Here is a 25,589-nt window from a genome sequence, read left to right as displayed (position 1 = left end):
CCATTCAGGCCCCCCTCCCCCTAGGTCATGTCCCTTGGCACAGCCCGACGCCTGGTGGGCACTGCCAAGCTGGCAGTGTCAGCGTGCCAGGCAGGCATTGCCAGCATCCTAGGAAAGCAGTACATGGCTAGTACTGCCCAAGTGGCGCTGCCTCCCCTGTCCCCGACCACCTGGATGGCCTCAATGGCCTCTGGTCCCATCAGCGAGGCCATCACATCTGGTGGGGGAACCATACATGTTTCAAGCTGCTGAGGGCCTTCACCAGCGAGGCTGTTAAGGCAAGTGAGCCCAGCTGATTCCATCCTGGGCTCACTAATAATATTTAAACTAACATTTAAACATTATAACCAGCCTCGTGCCCCTTCCGGACGGGAGGCTGATCACGCCGGCTTCACAGTGCCGGGAGTAGCGTGAGAGGCGCGAAATCAGGCACGAAGCCGGCTTTTTGCCTCTCTTGCCACATCGATCGACCGGAGGGACGAGCTAATGTCTCAAAAGCCTGAAAACCAGAGTGTTTCACTCCAGCCTTTTCACTGAGCTACCCTGCGCAACCTTCCCACACTCTGTCCATTTTTTTGGCAGTCGGGAGATTCACGCTCGCGGGGGCGGGGAGGACGGTGGCAGAGCCTAAACTTGCCGGGAAGCCAGCCACTCAGCAAGCACCCTGATCTCCCATATACTGTGTACAGGTACGCACAGTATATGGGAGATCTGTCAACTATCATCCCACCACACCCCGTCCCCCCCAACAGGCAACCATCTCCTGGCCCCCACGGACCCTCCCCAACCACCACCCCCTCAACAGATCCCCCGAAAGGCCACCCCACACCCTCAGACGCCTCCCCCCCATAGTACCCCTCCATTTGCCACTCCGCCCAGCCCCCATGATCGCCGGCCTCCTGATTTCCCTGACTTTCAATTCCTCGCCTCAACCCCCAATCAGTGGCCTCAACCCATTTCAAAAATGTAGGGGGGAGTTATACAATAAATAGCAGAGTCATCAGGAGTATAGAAACACAGAGGGACCTAGGTGTGCAAGTCCACAAATCCTTGAAGGTGGCAACACAGGTGGAGAAGGTGGTGAAGAAGGCATATGGTATGCTTGCCTTTATAGGACGGGGTATAGAGTATAAAAGCTGGAGTCTGATGATGCAGCTGTATAGAACGCTGGTTAGGCCACATTTGGAGTACTGCGTCCAGTTCTGGTCGCCGCACTACCAGAAGGACGTGGAGGCATTGGAGAGAGTGCAGAGAAGGTTTACCAGGATGTTGCCTGGTATGGAGGGTCTTAGCTATGAGGAGAGATTGGGCAGACTGGGGTTGTTCTCCTTGGAAAGACGGAGAATGAGGGGAGATCTAATAGAGGTATACAAGATTATGAAGGGTATAGATAGGGTGAACAGTGGGAAGCTTTTTCCCAGGTCGGAGGTGACGATCACGAGGGGTCACGGGCTCAAGCTGAGAGGGGCGAAGTATAACTCAGACATCAGAGGGACGTTTTTTACACAGAGGATGGTGGGGGCCTGGAATGCGCTGCCAAGTAGGGTGGTGGAGGCAGGCATGCTGACATCGTTTAAGACTTACCTGGATAGTCACATGAGCAGCCTGGGAATGGAGGGATACAAACGATTGGTCTAGTTGGACCAAGGAGCGGCACAGGCTTGGAGGGCTGAAGGGCCTGTTTCCTGTGCTGTACTGTTCTTTGTTCTTTGTTCAACCCAAGACACATTTCTCATGAAAACCAGCAAAGATGTTTGTGAGAGCTGGGCTTAGGGGGGATCCCATAGCAACACTACCTTGTCCACTTGTCAACCAATCAACACTCTCTTCTCATGCAGAATGAATTGTTGCTCCCTTTACATTTGGCATTCTTGCACATTATCCTGATGAGCGCAAGATGAGAAGCTTCAACCAAAAATCTCTTTTTTCAGCAATACTCAAGTTCTGTACTACCAAGCAACTATAAAATAAAATATGGCCTCAAATATGCGGTGGCATGGTGGCACAATGGTTAGCACAACTGCCTCACAGCGCCAGTGACCCAGGTTCGATTCCAGCCTTGGGTGACTGTCTGTGTGGAGTTTGCACATTTTCCCTGTGTCTGTGTGCGTTTCCTCCGGGTGCTCTGGTTTCCTCCCACACTCCAAAGATGTGCGGGTTATGTGGATTGGCCATGCTAAATTGCCTCTTAGTGTCCCAAGATGTACAGGTTGGATGGATTAGGAGGTAAATGTGTGGGGTTACAGGAAGAGGGTGGGGTGTTTTATAATGCTCCTTGGAGCACATTGGGATAGTTTGTTATGTTGAAGATTCTGGCTGGGATTTTCTAGCCCCTCCATGGCAGGTTTTCCAACAGTGGAGTCAGCTATTGGCCGGCGAGTACCCCAGTGGCGCAGCCAGTGAGCAATGCAAATGGCCATTGACTTCTGTGGGACTGGAAGATCCCACCGGCAGCCAATGGCGAGCCCCATCTGCCACTGGAAAACCTGCCATAGGCGGGAAGCTGGAAAATCCCAACTACTGCATATAAATAAATTTTTGTTTTCTTCACTCTCGCAGTATGCTCTTCCTCCACTGGGTGGCGGTAGTGTGCCAACAGCAGTGTAACACTTCATGTGGCCAAATGAAGCAATTTAACAAGCATCTCATCACAAGTGTTGACAAAGAGACATCTCGGTGCTGCATGGAATGTGATGAGGGAAGGCCATTCCAGTTTGACTATTCACACACTAGTAAAAGCTTTCTGGGCACAGCATGTTGTCCTCAGGATAGGTGCTGTGCAAAAGAGGCTGTCACAAACCCTTTGCAAAGCAAGTTTACAAATAAAGCCTTATTTCTGTCATTTAAATGAAACTTTGGGCACGTCCTGCAAAGTAGAAAAAAGAAAGAGAATGGTGAGATAAATCGAGGGTCATAGTTGGATGGTGGCAAACTTGGATTTTAAAAGGTTCAAAAATGCATGAAGGAGGACAGAGAAAGAGAGAGGCTGGAGATCAGGGGTGACAGCAAACACCCATCTCCCTCCTATCATTAAATAGAAACATAAGAAATAGAAGAAGGGGTAGGCCATTCAGCCCTTCAAACCTTTTTTTCCCATTTATTACGATCATGGCATATTATCCAACTCATCACATGTTCATGATTTCCCCCATATTCTTTGATCCCTTTAGCCCTAAGAACTATATGTATGGTCTGAAAAAGTACATTGGTTGTGATTAAAGTGCATCCCTGAATTTCTACAACAGTGCCTGGTGCTTTTGTCCTGGACCAGAATCTGAAGGAAACTGATTACTGCTGTAGGCACAGTGGATCTGCCGAAGGTGTTGTACCTCTGTTTAAAATGTGTTTCTAACAATAATTTTGGCATTGCCAGTGGTAAATTCAGGCGTCATATCATCCAGGAACATTACACAGAATTATTTGGATATATTGCCCAGAAACAGGACATTAGGCCCATTTAGTCTGTGCTGATGTTTCTATCGAGTGTCCAGCCCACCCATTCCACCTGCCTCATCTTCACCATTCATTTTATTTGTCCATCTCCTGTTCTTGCATGTACATGCCTAGTTTCCCATTGAAAGCTTTTTGTGGAAGTTAGTTCCACATTCGAACCATTACCTGAATAAAGAAATTTCTCTTTATTTTCCATTTGGATTTATTAGTGATTATCCTCTTTTCATGGTCTCTAGTATATATTATCTTCCAGGGGTGGTCAAAAGGGTAGGATGGGGACTTTTTTATAAAATTACTAATTCTTGGGATGCAGGCATTGTTAGCAAGGCTGGCATTTTATTACCTATCCCTAGTTGCTTTGAGAACATAGTGGTGACCCACCTTCTGCATGTGGTGAAAGAGCTTGCACAATGCTGTTGTGGAGGGAGTTCCAGGATTTTAACTCAGTGGCAAAGAGTTATTCAAATCAGAAACCCATGTAACTTGGAAAGGATCATGGAAGCAATGGTCATAGAATCATAGAATCCAACAGTGCAGAAGGAGGTAATTTAGCCCATCGAGTCTGCACCGATCACAATCCCACCTAGGCTCCATCCCTACAACTCCACACATTTACCCCAGCTAGTGCCCCTGATACTAAGGGTCAATTTAGCATGGCCAATCCACCTAACCCACACATCTTTGGACTGTGGGAGGAAACCGGAGCACCCGGAGGAAACCCACGCAGACACGGGGAGAATGTGCAAACTCCACACAGACTCAGTCAACAAGCTGGGAAGTCGGAGTCCTGGTCGCTGACACTGTGAGGCAGCAGTGCTAACCACTGTGCCACCATGCTGCCCAATGGTGTTCCCTGAACTTGGAGGTTGTGTGGTCCATGAGCTCTGGCATTGTGGCTCATGTTGTTCCGGTAACACAGTGCTATTTGCAATTATACGTCTCCCAATGGGTTAGTTTGGCCTGATCAAATTTAATGAGTCTGGCTGTTTAGGAAGAGATAACTTTAGTACTGTTGCCTCCATGGTGGGTAAAACGTAAATTAGAATATCATGAGGCAGAAGAAGAAATTTCAGATGAACACACGTTCATGGGAACATCAATGAGAATTTTGTAAGTAGCCCATGGGGCTTTAAGCAACAGCTATGTAATAATCCCTGAATTCAAAATGCATACAGGTTCCTATTATAAAGGATGCAGTAACAATTAGTCTACCTCTCAGGTTGTAAGAATCAAGATTTGATCCTTTTTAAACCTTCAGAAGTCTTTGTTTTTAGATATATATTTAAAAAAGCCACACATTCCTCCAAACAAGAGCTGAATAGCGTGGAAATGTATTTATTCCAACTTATTAGAAAACATAAATTTCAGACTGAGGCCCCTGGAGGATCACTGAGAATATTTGAGGGGATTCTCCATGGTTCCAGATTCCAAGCCATCTATCATTAGCTTACTGAATTATGTGGACCTTCCAGCTGCTGACCTCCACTACTGTACATGAATAAAAACACTTCTCCTGCTGTGATAAAGCTGATAGTAACTGACAATGTATTTTATTCGATAGGTTAAGAGGAGGGAATTCCGGTATTTTTAGATAAATGCAGGGCACCCCTTCCCTGCCCGTCCTGCCCCCCCTCTTCCCCCCACCACCACCCCCCCGGCCCCCACCGCATGGAAAGTTTTTGGAAGTGCTGAATGAATGTTTTGTAATTTGCAGTGATTAATAGGAGGGGCATTAAACTGGTCCTGCCACTTGATTCAGAACTCAGGATTTGTGTCACATGAACTAAATCCTTGTATAATGTCAGACTGAAATGTGCTTTAATTACCCTTGTTAAAAGAGGATTTTTAAAACCTCAGTTGTATGGTTAAGAGGTAGGTAAATGATATTCCAGGCGGCCTTGTGGCGCAGTGGGTAGTGTCCCTGCCTCTGAACTAGAAGCTCTGTGTTCAAATCCCCCCCCAGGCCTTGATGGTTCATAATATAGCCTAACAAATTGAGTATCACCCTGCAAATCCTTCCAACAGATCCCAATGGCAGGTGATAAGAGATTCTGGTCAACCATGAGATGGAAAGAAAGTTGGAGCTTCTACCATCCCTAACCATCTTGAATCTTAGGATCTCTACAATGCGGAAGGAGGTCATTCAGCCCATCAAGTCTGCACCAACCACAATCCCACCCAGCCCCTATTCCTGTAAACTCCACATATTTACCCTGCTAATCCCCCTGACACAAGGGTCAATTTAGCATTGCCAATCCACCTATCCTGCGCATCTTTGGACTGTGGGAGGAAACCGGAGCATCTGGAGGAAACCCACGCAGACACGGGGAGAATGTTCTACCATCCCTGGCACGGTGGCACAGTGGTTAGCATCGCTGCCTCACAGCACCAGGAACCCGGGTTCAATTCTCGGCTTGGGTCACTGTCTATGCAGAGTTTGCACATTCTCCCCGCATCTGCGTGAGTTTCCTCCAGGTGCTCCAGTTTCCACCCACACTCCAAAAATGTGCAGGTTAGGTTGATTGGCCATGCTAAATTGCCACTTAGTGTCAGGGGGACTAGCAGGGTAAATATGTGGGGCTACAGAAATAGGGGTGGGATTGTGGTCGGTGCAGACTCGATGGGCCGAATGTCCTCCTTCTGCACTGTAGGGATTCTATGGAGATTCTATGAACTATAGCTCCAGACTACAACATACATGTAAGGTTGTATGTTGCCACAGCAACTTGAACTCTCTCTGGGTGAACAATAACACATCACCAGCAAATGGTACATCTAGTTAGACCATAGCCGGACAGGGTGGCACTGATATGTTTTTTTTTGTACATGGATCATTCTAACATTATGAAGTGTTATTCCATTTTATTTAAGTTTGATAATGCATTTAAACTCCATCTGCTTTCCTGCCTAAAGGAACCTGCATGGGTCTTTCCGAAAATCCTTTCATCCTTGCTGATTCTGACAGATCTCTAGATGAAGGGACTCAGACAGCGTACGGGTCACATGAGATTCCTTACCTGTGGAATATGCTTCCAAGAATTGGAATATCCAAGGGCCATGTTGCCATTTTGTGCTGAATTCCAGGATTTGATTTATTCCAAGGGACCCGCTGCAGTAAAGTTGCTGTCACAGATCCCAGTTGCCTTATATTCTAGCACTGGTCCACTTGGCTACACATTTGAATTACTTGTTTTTGCTATTGAAACTCTGGTCTGCAGATAATTTTATCCAAGTACAAATCTGAAGTGGGAGCATAGCTTGAGGCTACATTTATCCAGTAGCAGTACCACAATTGATACATTGTTGCATTTAAGGGGAAGCTAGGTAAATGCACAAGAGAGAAAGGAACAAGAGGATGCGCAGTGGGGGTCAGATGATTAGGGGTGAGACGAGGGTTGAGTGGAGCATAAACAATGCAAGGACACTGCATGATTTCTTTCCATGCTGTTAAATATTTTGTAATGCTTTGTAATAATCGCTAATTTGGAGTCCAAGTGTGAACAAGACACAGATTTCAGATTGTACCTGATGTCATTGAATTAGCAGAATAGGACCAAAACCCTGAAATCATAATATATGCACAATAATCTGAAAATACATCTCTCAATATGAAGTAAAGAACCATTTGGGAGATTTTAACTTCCGGAACGCAGCTGAAATGAGGTGGGAGCAGAGTCAAAATGGAGAATGATAAACAAGGTCTCTTTCCCTCTACCATTGTTCCCAGGAGGTTTCATTCAGATGTTAGGGTTAGGATTTGGGGTGGTACAGTGGTTAGCACTGCTGCCTCACAGCGCCAGGGACCCGGGTTCAATTCCAGCCTTGGGTGATTTTCTGTGTGGAGCTTTCACATTCTCCCTGTGCCTATGTGGGTTTCCTCCGGGTGCTCTGGTTTCTTCCCACACGCCAAACATGTGCAGATTAGGTGGCTTGGCCAAGATAAATTGCCCCTTAGCGTCCAATGTGTAGGTTAGGTGGATTAATGAGGCAAATACGTGGGGTTACAGGGATAGGGCCTGGGTAGGATGCTCTGTCGGAGAGTTGGTGCAGACTTGATGGGCTGAATGGCCTCCTTCTGCACTGTAGGTATTCTATTAAATTTCAATGAAATGTCAGGGTGCCCATTAGAGTCAAGCAAGAGTCTCAGTGTTCAAAGGTGGTCAAAGGACCCCCATGATATTTGAAGAACTGAAGTGTCAATATTCTGATTCCAAGGCTTTGCTTTATTTCAAAAAGTTGCTCTAACTACAGCAAAATGTTTGTGAATACTCTTAGAAAACTGAGAACTTTGCTAGTCAGTCAACCAAGAGTCAAAATCCACCCTTAGCATTCAGCACATAATAACGCTATGGCTTAAATGATGAACTTTTGAATATCAGTGATGGCTCCCTTTGCTCTGCTTGAGAGGTTTTGGGTTGAACTCCCACACCTGTGACTTGAGCAACAGGCTAAGCTGGTACTTCAGAAATAGATAGACAGACAGACGGACAGACGGATCGAACAAACATTTATGTCAGCACCTTGGCAGATTCCATGATGGCCAAAATAACCCATCAGATGTTGGGGAATATTTATTCCAGCTTCATTACATCTTTTGGAGGAGATGTAAAAGTGAGGCTGGCCTGTCCTCTCAGATGGACATAAAGGATCCTATGGCACTATTTGAAGAATATCAGGGCAGTACTGCTGGTGTCATGGCCAATATCAATCCCTCTATAAGAGCAGATTATCTGCTCATTTATCTTGTTGCTGTTTGTAGGAATGTGCTGTACATAATCAGGCTGGAATAAATATTCCCCTACATCTGATGGGTTATTTTGGCCATCATGAAACCTGGCAAGGTGCTTGCATAAATGTTCGATCTATCTGTCTGTCTATCTGTCTGTCTATCTATCTGTCTGTCTGTCTATCTGTCTATCTGTCTGTCTGTCTATCGAGCTATCTGTCTGTCTGTCTGTCTATCTGTCTGTCTGTCTGTCTATCTATCTCCCTGTAATAATTCAGCAGGCCAACTGGAAAGGAACAACATTTATTCATCAAAGCAAAAGGTTAAACCACAACCCTGTGGTATATGTACATGAGTCCCATCTGGGACAATAGAATATTAGACCTGCTCAGGGGTCTGCCTTATCAAGTACTTGGGATACGTGTTCCACCTGATTAGGCAATTGGCTTTCCCATGGGAATTCGTATTCCATGAGTCCCACAGGGAGGTCAATTCAGAATTCTCCATGTGAGTAGTGGGGGTTATCACTCTATCTATCACTCTTTCTATCTATCTATCTATCTATCTATCTATCTATCTATCTATCTATCTATCTATCTATCTATCTGTCTGTCTGTCTGTCTGTCTGTCTGTCTGTCTGTCTGTCTGTCTGTCTGTCTATCGATCTATCTGTCTGTCTGTCTGTCTATCTATCTATCTATCTATCTATCTATCTATCTATCTATCTATCTATCTATCTATCTATCTATCTATCTGTCTGTCTGTCTGCCTATCTATCTGTCTGTCTGTCTATCTATCTGTCTGTCTGTCTATCTATCTATCTGTCTGTCTATCTATCTGTCTGTCTGTCTGTCTGTCTATCTATCTATCTGGCTGTCTATCTATCTATCTATCTATCTATCTATCTATCTATCTATCTATCTATCTATCTATCTATCTATCTGTCTATCTGTCTGTTTGTTTATAGATAGATCTATCTATCTATAGACAGACAGACAGATAGATCTATGAATTATAAAAAGAACTGTGCTGTGAAAATGTGACAATTATTAGTCCTATCAAGTCTTTGTAGGATTAATTAAACTTTATAATAATTAGTAAAAACTGATGTATTGAAACATCATATTTAACTAAATATTTCAAGCAATCATGAAGCAGAATTCTGAGGTTTTAATATAAATTCATGATGTCTCACATACTGCGCACCATCCCACCTGACCAACTGAGAACAACGCTGCCACAGGGATCAGGCACTTTCCTTCCAGGGAAAACTACCAGTTGGCTCCTCAGTTCCTTGCAGACCACTCAACTTGCATTCAGAAAGCACTTTCAATGCAACAAAACATCCCAAGGCTCTGGAGTCACACGAAGGCCAGACCAGGTAAGGACAGCAGATTTCCTTCCCTTAAGGACATTAGTGAACCAGATGGGTTTTTCCGACAATAGACAATGGTTGCATGGTTATCAGTAGCTTCTTAATTCCAGATATTTTTTATTGAATTCAAAATTCACTACCTGCCGTGATGGGATTCGAACCCAGGCCCCCCAGAGCATGAACTGAGTTTCTAGATTAACAGTCTAGCAATAATACCACCAGGCCATCACCTCCCCAAGGACATTATGGGTCCACCACAATGATTGCAATGATAATTGAGAGGTTTCTTTAATGGATGGTTGATCTGCAATGCCAGTTTAATGACCAGGTGACAAATGAAAATCTATCCCATTACACACACACATATATACATATATTTTAAAATATATTTTAATATGCTGTGATCTTCCAAATAATATTTCATTGTTATTAAATGCAAAAAGCATTTATGTAAACACAGTGCAATTTTTTGAATATATTTATAACAAACCTGCAAATTATTCTGAAATGAAAAACAGAGAATGCTGGAAAAACTCAGCAAATCCGGCAGCATCTGTGGAGATAGAAACAGAGTCAACTACTCGAGTCCATATGGCTCCCCTTAACAGCTGAAGAGAGGTAGGGAAGAGAAGTGGCGGTGAATTAAACACAACATTAAAAGCAACATGCTGTGGATAAATATTCTGAAGTTTATTTGCTTTTATTTTAGTGTTTAATTCACTCCAAAATATTCTGGTGCAGTGTGTTGCTCTTTAGCCAAGATAAATACAAAAAATACATAAATACATAAAGGCACTTCACTCTATTTAGCAGGTGAGTGTAATAGCTGAACACATCTGTGAAAGGACAAAAATAACATCTGCTTTCATGTCAATATCAATTGGCTGTTTCACAAATACGTTTCATGATAAATTGATCTATCTTTTCACAACCTGAAAACGAGTAAATGGGAAAAGGAAAAAAGAAATAATTATTTCTTATTTACTTGTCATCTTACACCAACAATTTGCACAAAACTTGCAGGTCTTTCTTGTAACAATTGTATTTTCATTACCTTTAAATCATTTATACTGAAATGAAACCTTAAATGATCACATAAAAGATGAGTAAACACGAAGGTGTTCGCCAATTTTTGTTTCCAATGTTTCCCTTTCACCTGTAACATTTATGAAGTGAAAAAAAAATTATTCAAAAACAAAACTGGCCAATGAAAGGACCTCTCCTGAAAACTCTTTTAGCACTGAAATTCTAAAATATTTTGACTAACGTTGGCACAGAAAGTTTCTAATGGAGACAACATTAAAAGTTGAGCAACAAGATCAATGCGAATAATAAGGATCGTGAATAATACAAATGATTAATATGGAATCCTATGGTGGAAAGATTAAGAACACGAGGGCACAGATGAAAGGTAATTGGCAAAAGAAGCAATGATAACATGAGGAAAAGCATTTTCACACAGCGAGTGGTTAGGATCTGGAATGCGCTGCTTGAGACTTTGGTTGAGTCAGGGTCAAGTGAGGTTTTCAAAGGGGAATTGAATCATTATTAGAAAATTTGCAAGGTTATGGGAAAAGGCAAGGGGAGCAGCACTAGGTGAATTGTTCCTTCAGATGGCCAGCACAAACATGATGGGCTGAGTGGCCTCCTTCTGGGGTGTAACCATTCTGTGATAACTCACTCATTATGATAGCAGTACATTGGTAATAAATCACCAATAATTACACCGTTAATAAATTATTATGAAGCATGCACTGAAAATTACAGGAGGTGAAGAGCCTGTAGCCATTAGGTTGTAATAGCCAAAAACAAGGTCAATCAGCAGATATAAATAGGTGACCCAGAGGATTAAAACCTTGAAAACTCTCGAGGAAAAGGCCGGGGAGAAGGCTGAGTTGGAATGGTTAGATGGGTTGTATCTGTGGCTGTGTCTGTGGCCAGTGCCATCCTCATGATTGGTGACTTATCCATGTCCGGATGTATGGTGCTGTATATAACTGCTAGTATGGTATTTGCAGCAATGCTAACAATGTGCAACAAAGCAATGCTACATTTGTGGCTGCTTGTTATATATTAGAAGTGCTGTGTATCCAGTCAGTGCTGTGTGCATGAAATGGCACTGTGTATAAGATGTGGAGATGCCGGCGTTGGACTGGGGTAAACGCAGTAAGAAGTCTCACAACACCAGGTTAAAGTCCAACAGGTTTATTTGGTAGCACAAGCCACTAGCTTTTGGAGTGCTGCTCCTTCGTCAAGTAAGTGGGATTTCAGTTCACAAACAGGGCATATAAAGACACAAACTCAATTTACAAAATAATGGTTGGAATGCGAGTCTTTACAGGTAATCAAGTCTTAAAGGTACAGACAATATGAGTGGAGAGAGGGTTAAGCACAGGTTATAGAGATGTGTATTGTCTCCAGACAGGACAGTTAGTGAGATTTTGCAAGCCCAGGCAAGTCGTGGGGGTTACAGATAGTGTGACATGAACCCAAGATCCAAGTTGAGGCCGTCCTCATGTGTGCGGAATTTGGCTATCAGTCTCTGCTCAGCGACTCTGCGTTGTCGTGTGTCGTGAAAGCCGCCTTGGAGAACGCTTACCCGAAGATCAGAGACCGAATGCCCATGACCGCTGAAGTGTTCCCCAACAGGAAGAGAACAGTCTTGCCTGGTGATTGCCGAGCGGTGTTCATTCATCCGTTGTCGTAGCGTCTGCATGGTCTCCCCAATGTACCATGCCTCGGGACATCATTTCCTGCAGCATATCAAGTAGACAAAGTTGCTCCCCCACTTCAGCGGTCATGGGCATTCAGCCTCTGATCTTCGGGTAAGCGTTCTCCAAGGTGGCCTTCACAACACACGACAGTGCCGAGTCACTGAGCAGAAACTGATAGCCAAGTTCCGCACACATGAGGACGGCCTAAACCGGGATGTTGGGTTTATGTCACACTATCTGTAACCCCCACGGCTTGCCTCCTGGACTTGCAGAATCTCAGTGGCTGTCCTGTCTGGAGACAATACACATCTCTTTAACCTGTGCTTAATGCTCCCTCCACTCACATTGTCTGTATCTTTAAGACCTGGTTGGCTGTAGAGATTTGCATTCTAATCAGTATTCTGTAACTTGATTTTATGTCTCCGTGCCCTGTTTGAGAGCAGATTTCCACTCCATCTGACGAAGGAGCAGCGCTCCAAAAGCTAATGGCATTTGCTACCAAATAAACCTGTTGGACTTTAACCTGGTGTTGTTAAAACTCTTACAGTGTTTATATGTCCGGTGCTGTGACTATGAGTTATCATTGTATATATGTGCAGAGCTGTGTCTATGGGTTTTCACCGTATATGGCCGGAATTCTCCCGAAAAAATTCTATGTGTTGAATTTGTGTGAAAACTGGAGTAATTCAGGGTGTTTTTTTCAGTGGGAGTTCAGAGAAGAATCTCCCACGCTCTGGGCACTGCAGAGCTCACTAGCATGTATATCATTATAAATCAGTGGGCAGGGCCTATTCCTGCCCGGGAGGCTGGCAGCATAGCACTGGGTGGGCCACTGCGCATGCGCCGATCTGTCAGCTTGATCGCTGGCCAGCTCCGCGACCCCCATAAAACTGGCCCTCCGGCCCCCCCACGGCCCGATTGCCGGCCCCCCCGACCATTTCTGGGCCCAGCCCTGGCTCCCTTTTCTGGCCCACCCTGATCTCCAGACCTCCTCATTCCTCACCCCGACAGTTACCCCCGCAGTGCCGACCACCCCCCCAAGCAGGCTGAACTCCCCCTGCCCCAACTTGCCCCATGTGGTGGCCTCCCTCCGTCTCCCACCGATCCTGTCTGCAGAGTGGCAGCGGGATCACCTACCCCCATCAGGCCCCACCCCATAGGCCCACCTACAGGCCCCGCCCCCGGCACTGTCCCATGCCTGATGGGCAGTGCTAAGATGCCCCCTGGGTATTGGCACTTTGCCCTTTGGGCAGTGCCAGTGGGTACAGGTTGGCACTGCAAAGGTGTCAATGTCCAGGGGGCATCACTCCCCGACACCGCCCGACTCCCTGGGGGGGGGGGGGGCCCAATTGTCCTCCCTTCACTCCAGCGGGCTTGGGTTGCTAGTTCTCTGTTAGTGGGGAGCTACCGGCTACTGTAAACCCCGCTGGAGTGAACTACTCCTGACTGGGGTGGGAGGAGGGTGGGTGGGGATGCTAGTGGGCCTGAAGATTTCAGTCCTGGGACCACTAATTGTATTTAAAGTATATTAAAATCTGACGCTGGAGGACACTATTGGGGTGGGAATGCTTCGGAAATACCGCACATCGTCCACTGTGAGATTCTCCTGGTCCACTACGCTAAAAAATTAGTGCAGCAGGATGGGAGAATCGCCTCCTGTATGTCCGGTCCTGTGCCCACAGTCTGGCACTGTATATTTGTCCGGTGCTATGCCTATTAAGAAGTGGATGCTCAACGAGACCTTGGTATCTTTGTGCATCAGTCGCTGGAAGTAAGCGCGCAGGTATAGCAGGTAGTAAAGAAGGCAAATGATGTGCTGGCCTTCATAGCGAGAGGATTTGAGTATATGAATAGGGATGTTTTACTGCAATTCTTTGAGCATTGGTGAGGTCACACCTGGGGTATTGTGTGTAGTTTTGGTGTCCTTATCTGAGGAAGACTGTTCTTTCTATAGAGGGAGTACAGCGAAGGTTTACCAGCTGATTCCTGGGATGGCAAGTCTGCCATATGAGGAGAGATTAAGTCAGTTAGGATTATCTTCACTGGAGTTCAGAAGAGTGAGAGGGGATCTCATAGAAACTTATAAAATTCTAATAGGGTTAGACAGGATAGATTCAGAAAGAATGTTCCCAATGGTGGTGGAGTCCAGAACTAGGGTCATAGTTTAAGGATAAGGGGTAAACCTTTCAGAACTGAGGTGAGGGGAAATTTATTCACCCAGAGAGTGCTGAATGTGTGGAATTCACTACACAGAAAGTAGTTGAGGCCAAAATGTCTGATTTCAAGAAGAGATTAGATAAAGCTCTTGGGGCTAAAGGGATCAAGGGATGCGGGGGAAGGGGGGATCAGGATAATGAACTTGATGATCTGCCATGATCAAAATGAATGGCGGAGCAGGCTCGAAGGGCTGAATGGCCTACACCTGCTTCTAATTTCTATGTTTCTATGGGCTGGCACTGTATATTTATCTTATTGTGTGCCTATGGCTGACACAGTATATATATATGTCCAGTGCTGTGCCTTTGGGCTGGCACTGTACATATGTCCTATTGGTGCCAATGGGCTGGCACTGTATAAATGTTCTATTGTGTGCCTATGGGCTGGCACTATATACCCTATAGTGTGGGTGGGCTGGCTAGATAGATACAGAACTGGCTTGGTTATGGAGTGGTAGTCCACTCACCTGATGAAGGAGCAGCGCTCCGAAAGCTCGTGATACCAAATAAAGCTGTTGGACTTGAACCTGGTGATGTGAGACTTCTTACTTGGTTATAGAAGACAGAGAGCGGCAGAGGAAGGGTGTTTTTCAGATGGAGTGCTGTAGCTAGTGGTGTTCCGCAGCGATCAGTGCTGGGACCTATGTTGTTTGTATACACAAATGAACTGGAGGAAATTGTGGGTGGTCCGATTAGTAAGGTTGTGGATGACACGAAGATTGGTGGAGTTGCTGATAGTGCCAGGGATTGTCAGAGGATACAACAGGATATAGATAGATTGGAGACTTGGGCACAGAAATGGCAGGTGGAGCTTAATCCGGACAAATGCGAGGTGATGCATTTTGAAGGATCAAATTTAGGTGTGACTTATACTGTAAATGGCAAAACCCTTAGGAATATTAACATACAGAGGGATCTGGGAGTGCAGATCCACAGTTCTCTAAAAGTGGGAACACATGTGGCCAAGGTGATTAAGAAGGCATATGGGCATGCATGCCTTCATCAGCCGGGGCATTGAGTACAAGAGTTGGGAAATCATGTTGCAGCTATATAAAACCTTGATTATGCTGCATTTGGAGAATTGCGTGCAGTTCTGGTCATCACATTACCGGAAGGACATAGAAACTTTGGAGAGAGTGTAAAGAATGTTCAGCAGGATGGTGCCTGGGCTGGAGGGCGTTGGCTATGAGAAGAGATTGAATAAACTAGGATTGTTTTCACTGGAAAGATGGAGACTGAGGGGAGACCTGATTGGGATCTTCAAAATTGAGAGGCATAGACAGGGTGGATAGTCAGAGGCTTTTTCCAAGTGTGGAAATGTCAATTACAAACGGGCACAGGTTCAAAGTGAAAGGGGGAAAGTTTATGGGAGATGTGCAGGAGAAGTTTTTCACACAGAGAGCGGTGGGTGCCTGGAACGCGCTGCCAGAGGAGATGATAGAGGCAGGCACATTAGCAACATTTAAGAGGCATCTGGATGGGTGCATGAATAGGGAGGGAATACCAACCGGGTAAGGGCAGAAAGTTTAGTTAGGGCATCATGATCGGCACAGGCTTGGAGGGGCCGAAGAGCCTGTTTCTGTGCTGTACTTTTCTTTGTTCTCTTTGTGTATCTATGGGCTGGCACTGTATTACATGTCTCCAGCGCTGCGCCTATGGGCTGGCACTGTACATCTGGTCCCATTGTGTGCCCATGGGCTGGAGTTGCGCTGCCGCACGCTGCCTGTTGACGGCGCTGTGTGCGCCCATTGATAAAAGCGGGCGGGCGGCGCGCGAGCCGGGCAGAGCGAGCGAGCGCCAGAACGTTGGGGATCGTTACCGGGGGAACCGAGCTCCAGGGAGCCAATCGCCCCGCTCCCCGCCGCCCCCTCCTCCCTCGCGCTCACTCTCTCTCCCCTCCACCCCCACCGGTCACCGCCATCTTACCCCCTCCCTCAGCAGCAGCAGCCGTCACCGCGGCTCCGGGCCCAGAGCACGGCTATGGAGTGAACAACTCCGGCCAAGAGGGGGGGAAGAAGTCGCCAGCAGATAACAGCAGCAGAGAGAGAGCCAGCCCGAGTGCGGGGGCCTCAGGGGAGCCGCTCTGAAAGCCAGGCCGGTGTTGGTGAGAGAGGAAGCGGCGATGAAGCGGCGCACGGGGCGGATTTAATCGGGGTGAAGATCCGGCCTGTTTTAGGCGGAGCTGCGGACATCGGAGCCGCAGACATCGGAGCCCGAGCCCCCCCCCCCCCCCTCCATCGCTGTGATTTATTACCGAGCAGTTTATACATTTACATCTCTTTTTAAAAAAAAATAGTCTTTTAATTCCGCGGCTGAAGAGGAGTGGGGGGGAGTGTGTTTGTTATTTTTTTCCTTCTTTCCCCTTTCACCGAGATGTTGGCCGGGGCCAAGGACAATCCGTGCCGCAAATTCCAGGCGAATATCTTCAACAAGAGCAAATGTCAGAATTGCTTCAAACCCCGGGAGGTGCACTTACTGACGGACGAGGACTTGAACCAGGTGAGCATGGGGGGTCCATAGAAGGAGCAAAAGAACATTTCCATCCTTGTAATTTTAAATTGCAGTCTCCTTTCCCCACACCGCCTATTCTCTCTCTCTCTCCCCCCCACCCCCCCCGATCCCTTAACATTGTGAGGGGAGAGAAGTGACTTGACTCGTGTGTTACTCAGGGAGGATGGAGTTTTTTTTTGGTGCCAACAATAACTAATACTGTGGACTGGAGCTTGCCTTTTTGCCTCTGATCACGCCATCCATTCTGTACCCGGGCCCTAAAGGAGGGAGGAAAATTGTCCCAGGGAAAGAAAAGTATGTTCAATGGTAAATGACCCGAATCCATTCTCTCTTCCCCCCCCCCTTCCAGGTTTGAAGCTGATATTTGTATGCCTGCTGGCTGCTGTTTCCTGCTTTCAGTAGGTTTTTCTGGACTCCAAAGGAAAGGGCAGTTTCCTCCTTTCCAAACACTTTGCTTCCCCCCCCCCCCCCTCAACTCCCCATCATTTTCTTTTGCTGTGTAGATTTGAAACTAATGCATCACTTTCTTGCTGTATTGTGCTTGATAAAACTTTTTAGTTCGGCTTTGACTTCTAATGCCAACCCCCATCCCATCGAAAAATGCCATTTGTATTTGTAAGTGTTTTGCGAAAATGATGGCCCTTGTTGCCGGGGGATTAGAGTACGTGATTAAATGTCTAAAGGTACCAGAGTCCACTGTGATGGGCGAAAATTTCTTCCCTTGAAAATTCTAGAGTATGCAGAGAATATCAAGTTGCTTTCTCTGGTCTAAATTTTCACAAGGAATTGTCCTGTGAACCCTTTCCCTCGCTCCCTCCCCCACGGGAAAAATAAGTGGTTCCGAATGAAAATTTCATGAGAGTATTTATTTAGTGTAGGCATTAAAATGTGATTTGCAATATATAATATGAAACTGAATGTCCTGTTCAGAAGCGTAGTCCCACTTGGGTAGCTGTAATAAGCTACTTTGTATTGCATTGTTTTACAATATTGGAACACTCAATACTCCTTGAAAGGTGGAGAAATGCTTGAAAGTTATGGCTTAAAAATGCTGAATAAATATGAGTCGTTTCTGGGCATTTTCTCCTATTTCAGAAGCCTCTAGAATATGCTGATAGTGTCGTGATCTGTTACTGGTTCTCAGTCCTGATAAATATTTGAAATATTAGTTATTGGACAAAAACAGTTGAATATATTTTTAATTACTGTAAATCATGAAAATCATCTGGAGTTTACACAGCACTATTCTTGTTTGTTGCTTACAACTGCGAAAATATTTAATCATTAGAATTGAGGCTGATCTCTTGAAAAATAATTTTCAAGAAGTAATGAACAAGGATAGTGTTCTCTGCAATAGTAACTTAGTATGCAGTGGGGCTACTGTCAAGAAGGTAATAATTATTAAAACAATGATTGTTCTTGCTATATCTGTTTCTCATTTTGAGATTTAATTCTTGCACTGCAATAATTCCAATTTGCAGTAATCAGAATGAATTTGAACTTGACAAATAACTAACTGAAATTGAACTTTGATCTCTTCCATTTCCAAAATGAAACGTTTAATACAATTCCGTATTTTGCTACAGACGTGATTGTTTTGCCCTCATCAACAGCTAGTTCTAAATTGGAGACTGGTGTTACAAAAACTTCTTCATCTCCAATGACAATCCAGTCGTTTGTTTATGTTAACTCTCATTGTTTGTTGAACTTCTTTTGTTTCTTTATTTTCATTTGCTTTATTGCGTCAATCTATTTACATTTTCAAATCTTAAAAATAAGAGTGATTAGCACTTGTGATTATTTTTAAAATGGCGAATAACTGGTGAGAGAGCGGGAGTTTTGTTTGACATGTTGACCAATTGATTATTAACTTTAGCTGTACCATTATTTTGATATATACTTTGTTTAACTATATTTTTCCAATTAGCTACTCAATGCCAACCTTTAATATGTAGGTCTTGATTATGTTTAACATCTGGAAATCTTTTAAACTGTGGGTGATGTTGCAGGATATTGTGATGTATACCAAGATATATTTGTGTTATGCAAAACTAGTATTGGTGTGACATGGTGGAGATTGTCTTTTAAAGTTGAAAATGTGGATAAATGGATGTTTTAAGATTTAATGTTAATGTGGACTTGGATATGGTGGCATGTGATTGATCGTTTAATTGTGAAAAACTGGTCTCCCTACTCACAAGCGTTTTTATGGGTCATGTAATGAGTTTGTATTTTTGTGTGTCATGTTCCTTCCTAAAATTTCTTTACAGCAACTACATTTCACCACCCATCCTTACCCTGGTCTTTTTCCCTTTCTCACTCCTTGATGTTCAATGTAAAGAACTTTGAAATCTATTTCTGCACATGAGGAGATGCAAGTTGTTGAAGTGTAAATGTTTGAATTATTTGCTCCTTGTGTCAGGCTATTTTTCAGCATGACATTAGTAATGACATTTTGTCGCATGATTTGAAAATCTTAGTATTTGGACTAAAATGGTAACATTTCATGGCTTCCATTTAACAGTAGCATATGTGCAAAATCTTTTCTCTTTGAAACGAAAGACTTGCATGTATGTAGCGCCGTTCATGACTGCTGCATGTTGCGAAGACCTTTACAATGAATTAGGTACTTTTGAACTGAAGTGACTTGTAATGTAGGAATGCTGTAATGTTTGGTAGGCTGCCTGAGTCGCTCGCTCTCTCTCTCTCTCGTGCCCTTGGTTTTGGTTAACTCCTTATCTCCTTTCTTACTGTCAGCTTCCATATTCTATTTGTTGTTGCTAAATGAACATTGTCTGCTATATCTTGACTTCTTTTTTGGCTTCGGTTTCTGCAACTCTTTCTCCAAGTCTATCCAATTTCCTTTTGAACAGTTGCCATTGAATCAGTATTTGCCCTTCCACTCACTTTTTTCAATGCCCAAAATCTCCAATTAATTGACTGCAAAAGTGTGTGAATGTGTGCAGTTTCTTCTCCTTGTAGCTTTTTTAAACTTGAAATATTCCTTATTGTTTACAGCATTTCTCACTGTTTATAAATCGGGACCAGAGTAATGAGTGTAATAATATTGCCATAATTATACATCATGTGAGCCCCAATCAGGCAAAGCAACGTGGCAACCCAGGTACCCCACTATCTGCCCCACCTGCTATAGGCGTATTGGATTCAGTTGCCTAAGAACTCATTTTAATGTGGGAGCAAGTTATCCTTAACTCTGAAGGACTGCTTAAGAAGAAGAAATCAAACGAAGATGATAAAATTATGAGGAATTGCAAAGCAGGAATCTTCAAAACTTCCAACAGATGGCAGGTCCCAAGAACCAGTAAAGGGCCACAGATGCTCAAACTGGCGTTCCCCAAGAGCCACTGAAGCAGCAGTGAAAAATGGAAGAAAGTGGTCTTGTCTCCAAAAATCTAGCCAAGGTTTATGGAAGCATTAGAGCTGAGAAGTAGGTGTTAATAGCAGAATAAGATTAGCGCTAGAATACAGTATGAAATGTCAAACAGGGGGAAACCAACTGTAGCAACTGTACCCGTCAATGTAATTGGATAGGGTCTAATGTGATCCTAGTAACATAAACCTTATCCACGTTCAAGCACAAATTCTTAGATCATGGGAAAATTGGAGATGAGAAACTGTCAGCACTGTTACAGCAACAAACATTGAGTTTTTTCCCACAAACTGTTCATTCAGTGTTAGTTCACCTACATGATGATATTTTAAGTTGACTTTCCTGCAAATCATTACCAGGTGTTACCTTGGAAGTTAAGACATTTGTTGTCATAAACTTTCACTCACTTCCTTCTCTTGCAGATGAGCTCCTGGTGCCCATTTATAAAACTCAAGTGAAACCCAGTTTGTTTTTTTCTGACAGAAGAAATCTGGGGATATCAAAAGTATTTTTTTAAATGTCTTTAATATTGCACTATAGTTTATTGTTTGTGTTGTGCAAAACTACTTTTTAGTTTATAACATTCATAAAGCTTTCATTCACGTTACATGAAAACATGGTTTGAGTTTTGTATTTACACCATTTCGGTTGGTAGTTTTTTTGATTGTTCGGGAAGGAAGAAAAATGGCTGGCATCCCACTACAGCTCTGTACTCTTCCTGCTCCCTATATCCCTTGATAAAATGTATTTGTTTCGTCCATAAATAGCAAATCCAGATAAGGGAACTATTTATTAGAAAACCACTTCACGCAAACCAGAAAAGTAATGGCAGAATTAAATTGCACAGCATTGCTGTTATGTGTGTTGTCATACGTGTTTGATTTATGGTCATTTAAACCATGAGATTGCTAAACTGGTTCTGTTCTCTACAGTTTCTTTGTATTTAATCACATGATAGTGGCTGAAAAGAAGGAATCCTTTTATCAATGTTTTTTTGATTTTTTTTTTGAATGGGTTGAATGCTTTGTTTAAGCTGAATGACCATGACCTAATTGATTCAGTGCTGCAGTAATGTTTGTAAATTCAACAGTTAATTTCAGTTCTGCCATATTCTTGGGGACTTCACTCCAACTATTAAATAGCCAGAACATCAGTATTGTATAGCTGTGGCTCAATTGATTGCACTCACCCCTCTGAGTCAGGTAGTTGTTGGTTCAGATGTCTTTCTAGAGACTTGAACACAATCTAGGATGACACTCTGAGGGAGTATGATACTTTTGAAGCTTTTGTTTTTTGAATATCGTATAGCAGTATATACAATATAAAACGGAGGCCTTGACTGCTGCCACAGGTGGACAAAAAAGAGCCCTTTGTAGTTTTCAAAGAAGATTAAAGAGGTCTCTTTGGTGTTCTGACCAATATTTGTCCATCTCCAATATAACTGAAGCAGGTTGTTTGGTCATTATCACATTACTGTGGGATCTTGCTGTGCACAATTTGGCTGCTGTGTTTCACAGGAGTGGCTACACTTAGTTCATTGGCTGTAAAGTGCTTTGGAGTGTACAGAGGTGCTGAGAAGTGCTATATAAAGGTACTTTGTTCTTTCACATGGTTAGGTTTGAAATCAAAGGTCTACTTAGATCATAGATTGGTGAATTACTGTGTTGGATAACTTTGCAATGGCAGTTTTCTTTTTATTTGGTAGCTTGGTTCATTGCTAGTACTTGTACTCTGAGTCAGAAGTTCATTGGTTGAAGCCTTGCTCCAAGGCTTCATCTCAATCTAGTCTGGTAATTGATGCAGTGCCCTCTTTCCAGTGAGGCTGAGCCTTTCTCTTTTTGAAGAAGAGCGAGGAATGCTTTCCTTGTCCTGGCCAATGATTATCCCTCATCAGCAGCACTAAAGGTAGGTCCTTCTGTTCATTTGTTGCAAGTTGAGTTTGCCTGTAAGAGATGATGCTGAATAATTATTTACTTTCTTGAAGCTCTTTGGGAGGAGGTTGTGAGAACATGAATGATGCAGCTTTGTTTCCTGTTCCCAGATTGAGCCATTTTTAAGATCCTTTCTGGCATTCAAATTTTGTACTGTGCTAATGAATTTACTAAGTACTATCTTTTGTGGTAGTTATATCTTTTTGAGGAAGTTAAGCTAGGCTCCCAATTTTTCTCAAGGGATATATGAATTCTATACTGTTTAATATTTAGCTCACAATTTCTAGAACTGTTAATATTAACTACTGAAAGAATTACTATCATTTGCAAGCCAAATATAATTTGCCTTTTTTAGTGAATTTTCATTTTAAAGCACAACTATATCAACATCTTGTTGGCAGCCTCATTGTATTTGTAAAGGGATAAAAAGTATTGGTGAAGGAATGTTCATCCCTAAGATTTTGAAAAATCGTTAATTAGCTCCCACAGTTTCTTGTAGTAGATATTTTGAATTGTTTTGGTGAGTTAAAGTCAGGGTCTTAACATAGCACAGGCTTCTCAGCAGGGGGTAAGGTTTCTTGTCAAATTTCTAGGAGGTTAGTTCTCAGGTGTTGGAAAAGGTTGGAGGGAGTAATTTTCTTGGTTGAGGTCTCCTCCTTTCAAGGCATTGCTGTTACTTACTTTGGGCTGGGTTTCTGACCAGTGAAATGTTGGTACTATTACTTGGTAAAATTGCCTGTATACAGCTCTTAGCTGATGTTTAAAAGCAGGCAAAAACATGACTGCCTCACTAGGTGATTCCCCCCTCCCCCCCCACTACCAAAGTTCAAATCCTTTTCCAAATGAGAACTAGTACTCATGATGAATCCTCAAGCTGCATGGGTTAACACTACTTGAGGGTTTGAGATGTTTGTCAATGTTCCTTTCAATCTGATAACCTTTTGATTGGTTTCAAGAACGAACATTGAATTACATTAGTCTGGAAGGTTTTTTTGTGTTGACCATCCTTAAACAAAGTGATGTGTGAATTCCCTGGATGGCTGTAAATGTCCATTTTTTGTTGGGTATTTCTTGAGACGTGCTACTGTCTGTAGCTTAAAGGCTAAACGTCACATGATTTGCAACAGTCATTTTAATAGCCTGTTTGTGTTCAGTTTTTAAAAATATTGACTGAAACTTCATGATATATTGAGGCATGGCACACCAACTTTTTTAACCTGTCAGGACTGATTAACTTTGGAGCATTGCCAAATACTTCTGGAACTGCAAGGTAGAATCTGTTTCAGGAAATCCTAGACTAAAATATGCCCCTGACGTAAATGTTACACGATCGCTGAATCTCCAGATGAAGCATTGCTATCTCAAATTGTCCTTTTGCTTCTGTCTTCTGTGCATTGCTCAAATACTGGGAAGAGTATAACTCTCAAAAAGGTGCTACAGATGTTGTAAACCTGAAATAAATTGGAAATATTGAAAACACTCGGGTCAAACAGCATCTATGGAAAGAGAAATGTGTGTTATGTTTCAGGTGGACGACCTTTCATCAGAGCTGGAAGAAGTTCAAGAATTAGCTATTTTAAAATTAGAACAGAGGGAGGGGAAAAAAGGAATGAATGAAGAACAAAGCGGACATTGGACAGGAGTAATTAAATGACAAATTATGGTGCAACAGAAAAGTGGAATAAAAAAGATAGTGGTCGGGAGGTCTAAATATTTACAGCAGAACCAATGTGACCATCTGACCAAGAAAACGAGACCATTGAAAATAGAAGCAAGAGTAAGCCTTTCGAGCCTGCTCCATTATTCATCTTGATCATGGCTGATTATCGAATTCAAGATCCTGACCCCCCCCCACCACCCCAATCCCTTTAGTCCCAAGAGCTATATCTAATTTCTTCTTGAAATCAGACATTTTGGCCTCAGCTACATTCTGTGGTAGTGAATTCCACACATTCACCACCCTCTGGGTGAAGAAATTTCTCCTCACCTCCGTTCTAAAAGGTTTACCCCTTAACCTCAAACTATGACCCCTAGTTCTGGACTCCCCCCATCATTGGGAACATTCTTTCTGAATCTATCCTGTCTAATCCGTTAGAATTTTATAAGTTTCTAGGAGATCTCTCTTCTAAACTCCAGTGAATATGATCCTAACCGACTTAGTCTCTCCTCATTTGACAGACCTGCCATCCCAACCTTGATTATTTTGAAAGTTAAACTCCGTTTTGAGGCCAGACGTTGCATTGTATATGAGGCTGAAGCAGATCGGTCAGAGTGGGATGGAGAGTTATAATGCTAAGTGCCTGACTGGAAACTCGCAGTTGTGCTTGTGGACTGAACTGAAGTATTCTTCCCCAGTGTAACAGATTTTGCATTCATTGCTCAATACACAATGGAAGCACAGAAGAGAGCCATTTAGCCCATTGTGGTAGAGCTGTCCAATTAGTCCCACTCCTCTCTTTCTACATAGCCCTGTAACCTTTTCACCTGGAAGGAGTGTTTGGGGTGTGAATGGTTGTAAGGCTGGGTATTACATTTCCTATATGTGCATTAAAAAATGCTGGGGTAACGGGCGTGGTCATTGGGAGCAATGAATGAATATCAATGTATTGTAAAAAAATCTCTTTGGAATATTGATAGGCAAACTGTGGTTGAAGAGATTGGTGTTGAGAAATATGGAGAAAAGGGATGTAGAGTTGTGAAGAGGTTTTGAGGTGGAAACCTAGAACTTGGGGCCTCATCATCACTCCCTATAGAAAATGCCTTCTGTTGACATTTGCAGTCATCTGCTTCCATGCCATCCTGGCTATTTTGTTCTGTCAGCTCCTGGTATAATCTCCCACCCCCTCTCCATATTCACTTACAACTGTACTTTCAAACTCTCAGCTTCTCGCCCCTGTTCCCTAATTTGACATTTGTAGCTGTTAATCTGCACAGCATTTCTATCCAACTCTTGCTTTTGTTAAATGTTATCCTCACCTGCCTTGGTCTTCTCCCTGGTATGGCTACCATCTTCAAAACCCTTGATCGAAGGATTGCAGACTTGAGCATGTTTAACACAATTTGTTTAGCCATCTGCATGAGGTTTGATCAAATTAACCACTATTGTGTCTTGCTGTCCTCAATAAAAAATATTGCTGTTCCAGGTCAACAATTCTTTAACTTTGGCACTAATTACAAGACCATCCATTGCAACTGTCTTTGTTACATCTCCTGTTCCCTAAGTCACAAAGCCAAACCTGTTCCAGGGTACCATTTAATCTGAACTTGAAGCT

At 43.4% G+C, this 25,589-nt stretch overlaps 1 protein-coding gene across 3 annotated transcripts in view; it reads left to right on the top strand.

The window, feature by feature from the left end:
* The first annotated feature begins 16,264 nt into the window (after positions 1–16,264).
* The window catches only part of mpripb (myosin phosphatase Rho interacting protein b), a 401,247-nt gene continuing 391,922 nt past the window's right edge, over positions 16,265–25,589 (top strand). For all 3 annotated transcript variants that reach the window (XM_078225341.1, XM_078225339.1, XM_078225340.1), the window contains exon 1: positions 16,265–16,983. In XM_078225341.1, coding sequence (XP_078081467.1) covers positions 16,858–16,983 — 126 coding nt within the window. In that variant the 5' untranslated portion in view covers positions 16,265–16,857. The remainder of the gene's footprint in view (positions 16,984–25,589) is intronic.

The sequence above is a fragment of the Mustelus asterias genome, chromosome 12 (genome assembly GCF_964213995.1).
Source record: "Mustelus asterias chromosome 12, sMusAst1.hap1.1, whole genome shotgun sequence".
Classification (NCBI taxonomy): domain Eukaryota; kingdom Metazoa; phylum Chordata; class Chondrichthyes; order Carcharhiniformes; family Triakidae; genus Mustelus; species Mustelus asterias.
This window is presented reverse-complemented; position numbering and strand designations above follow the sequence as displayed.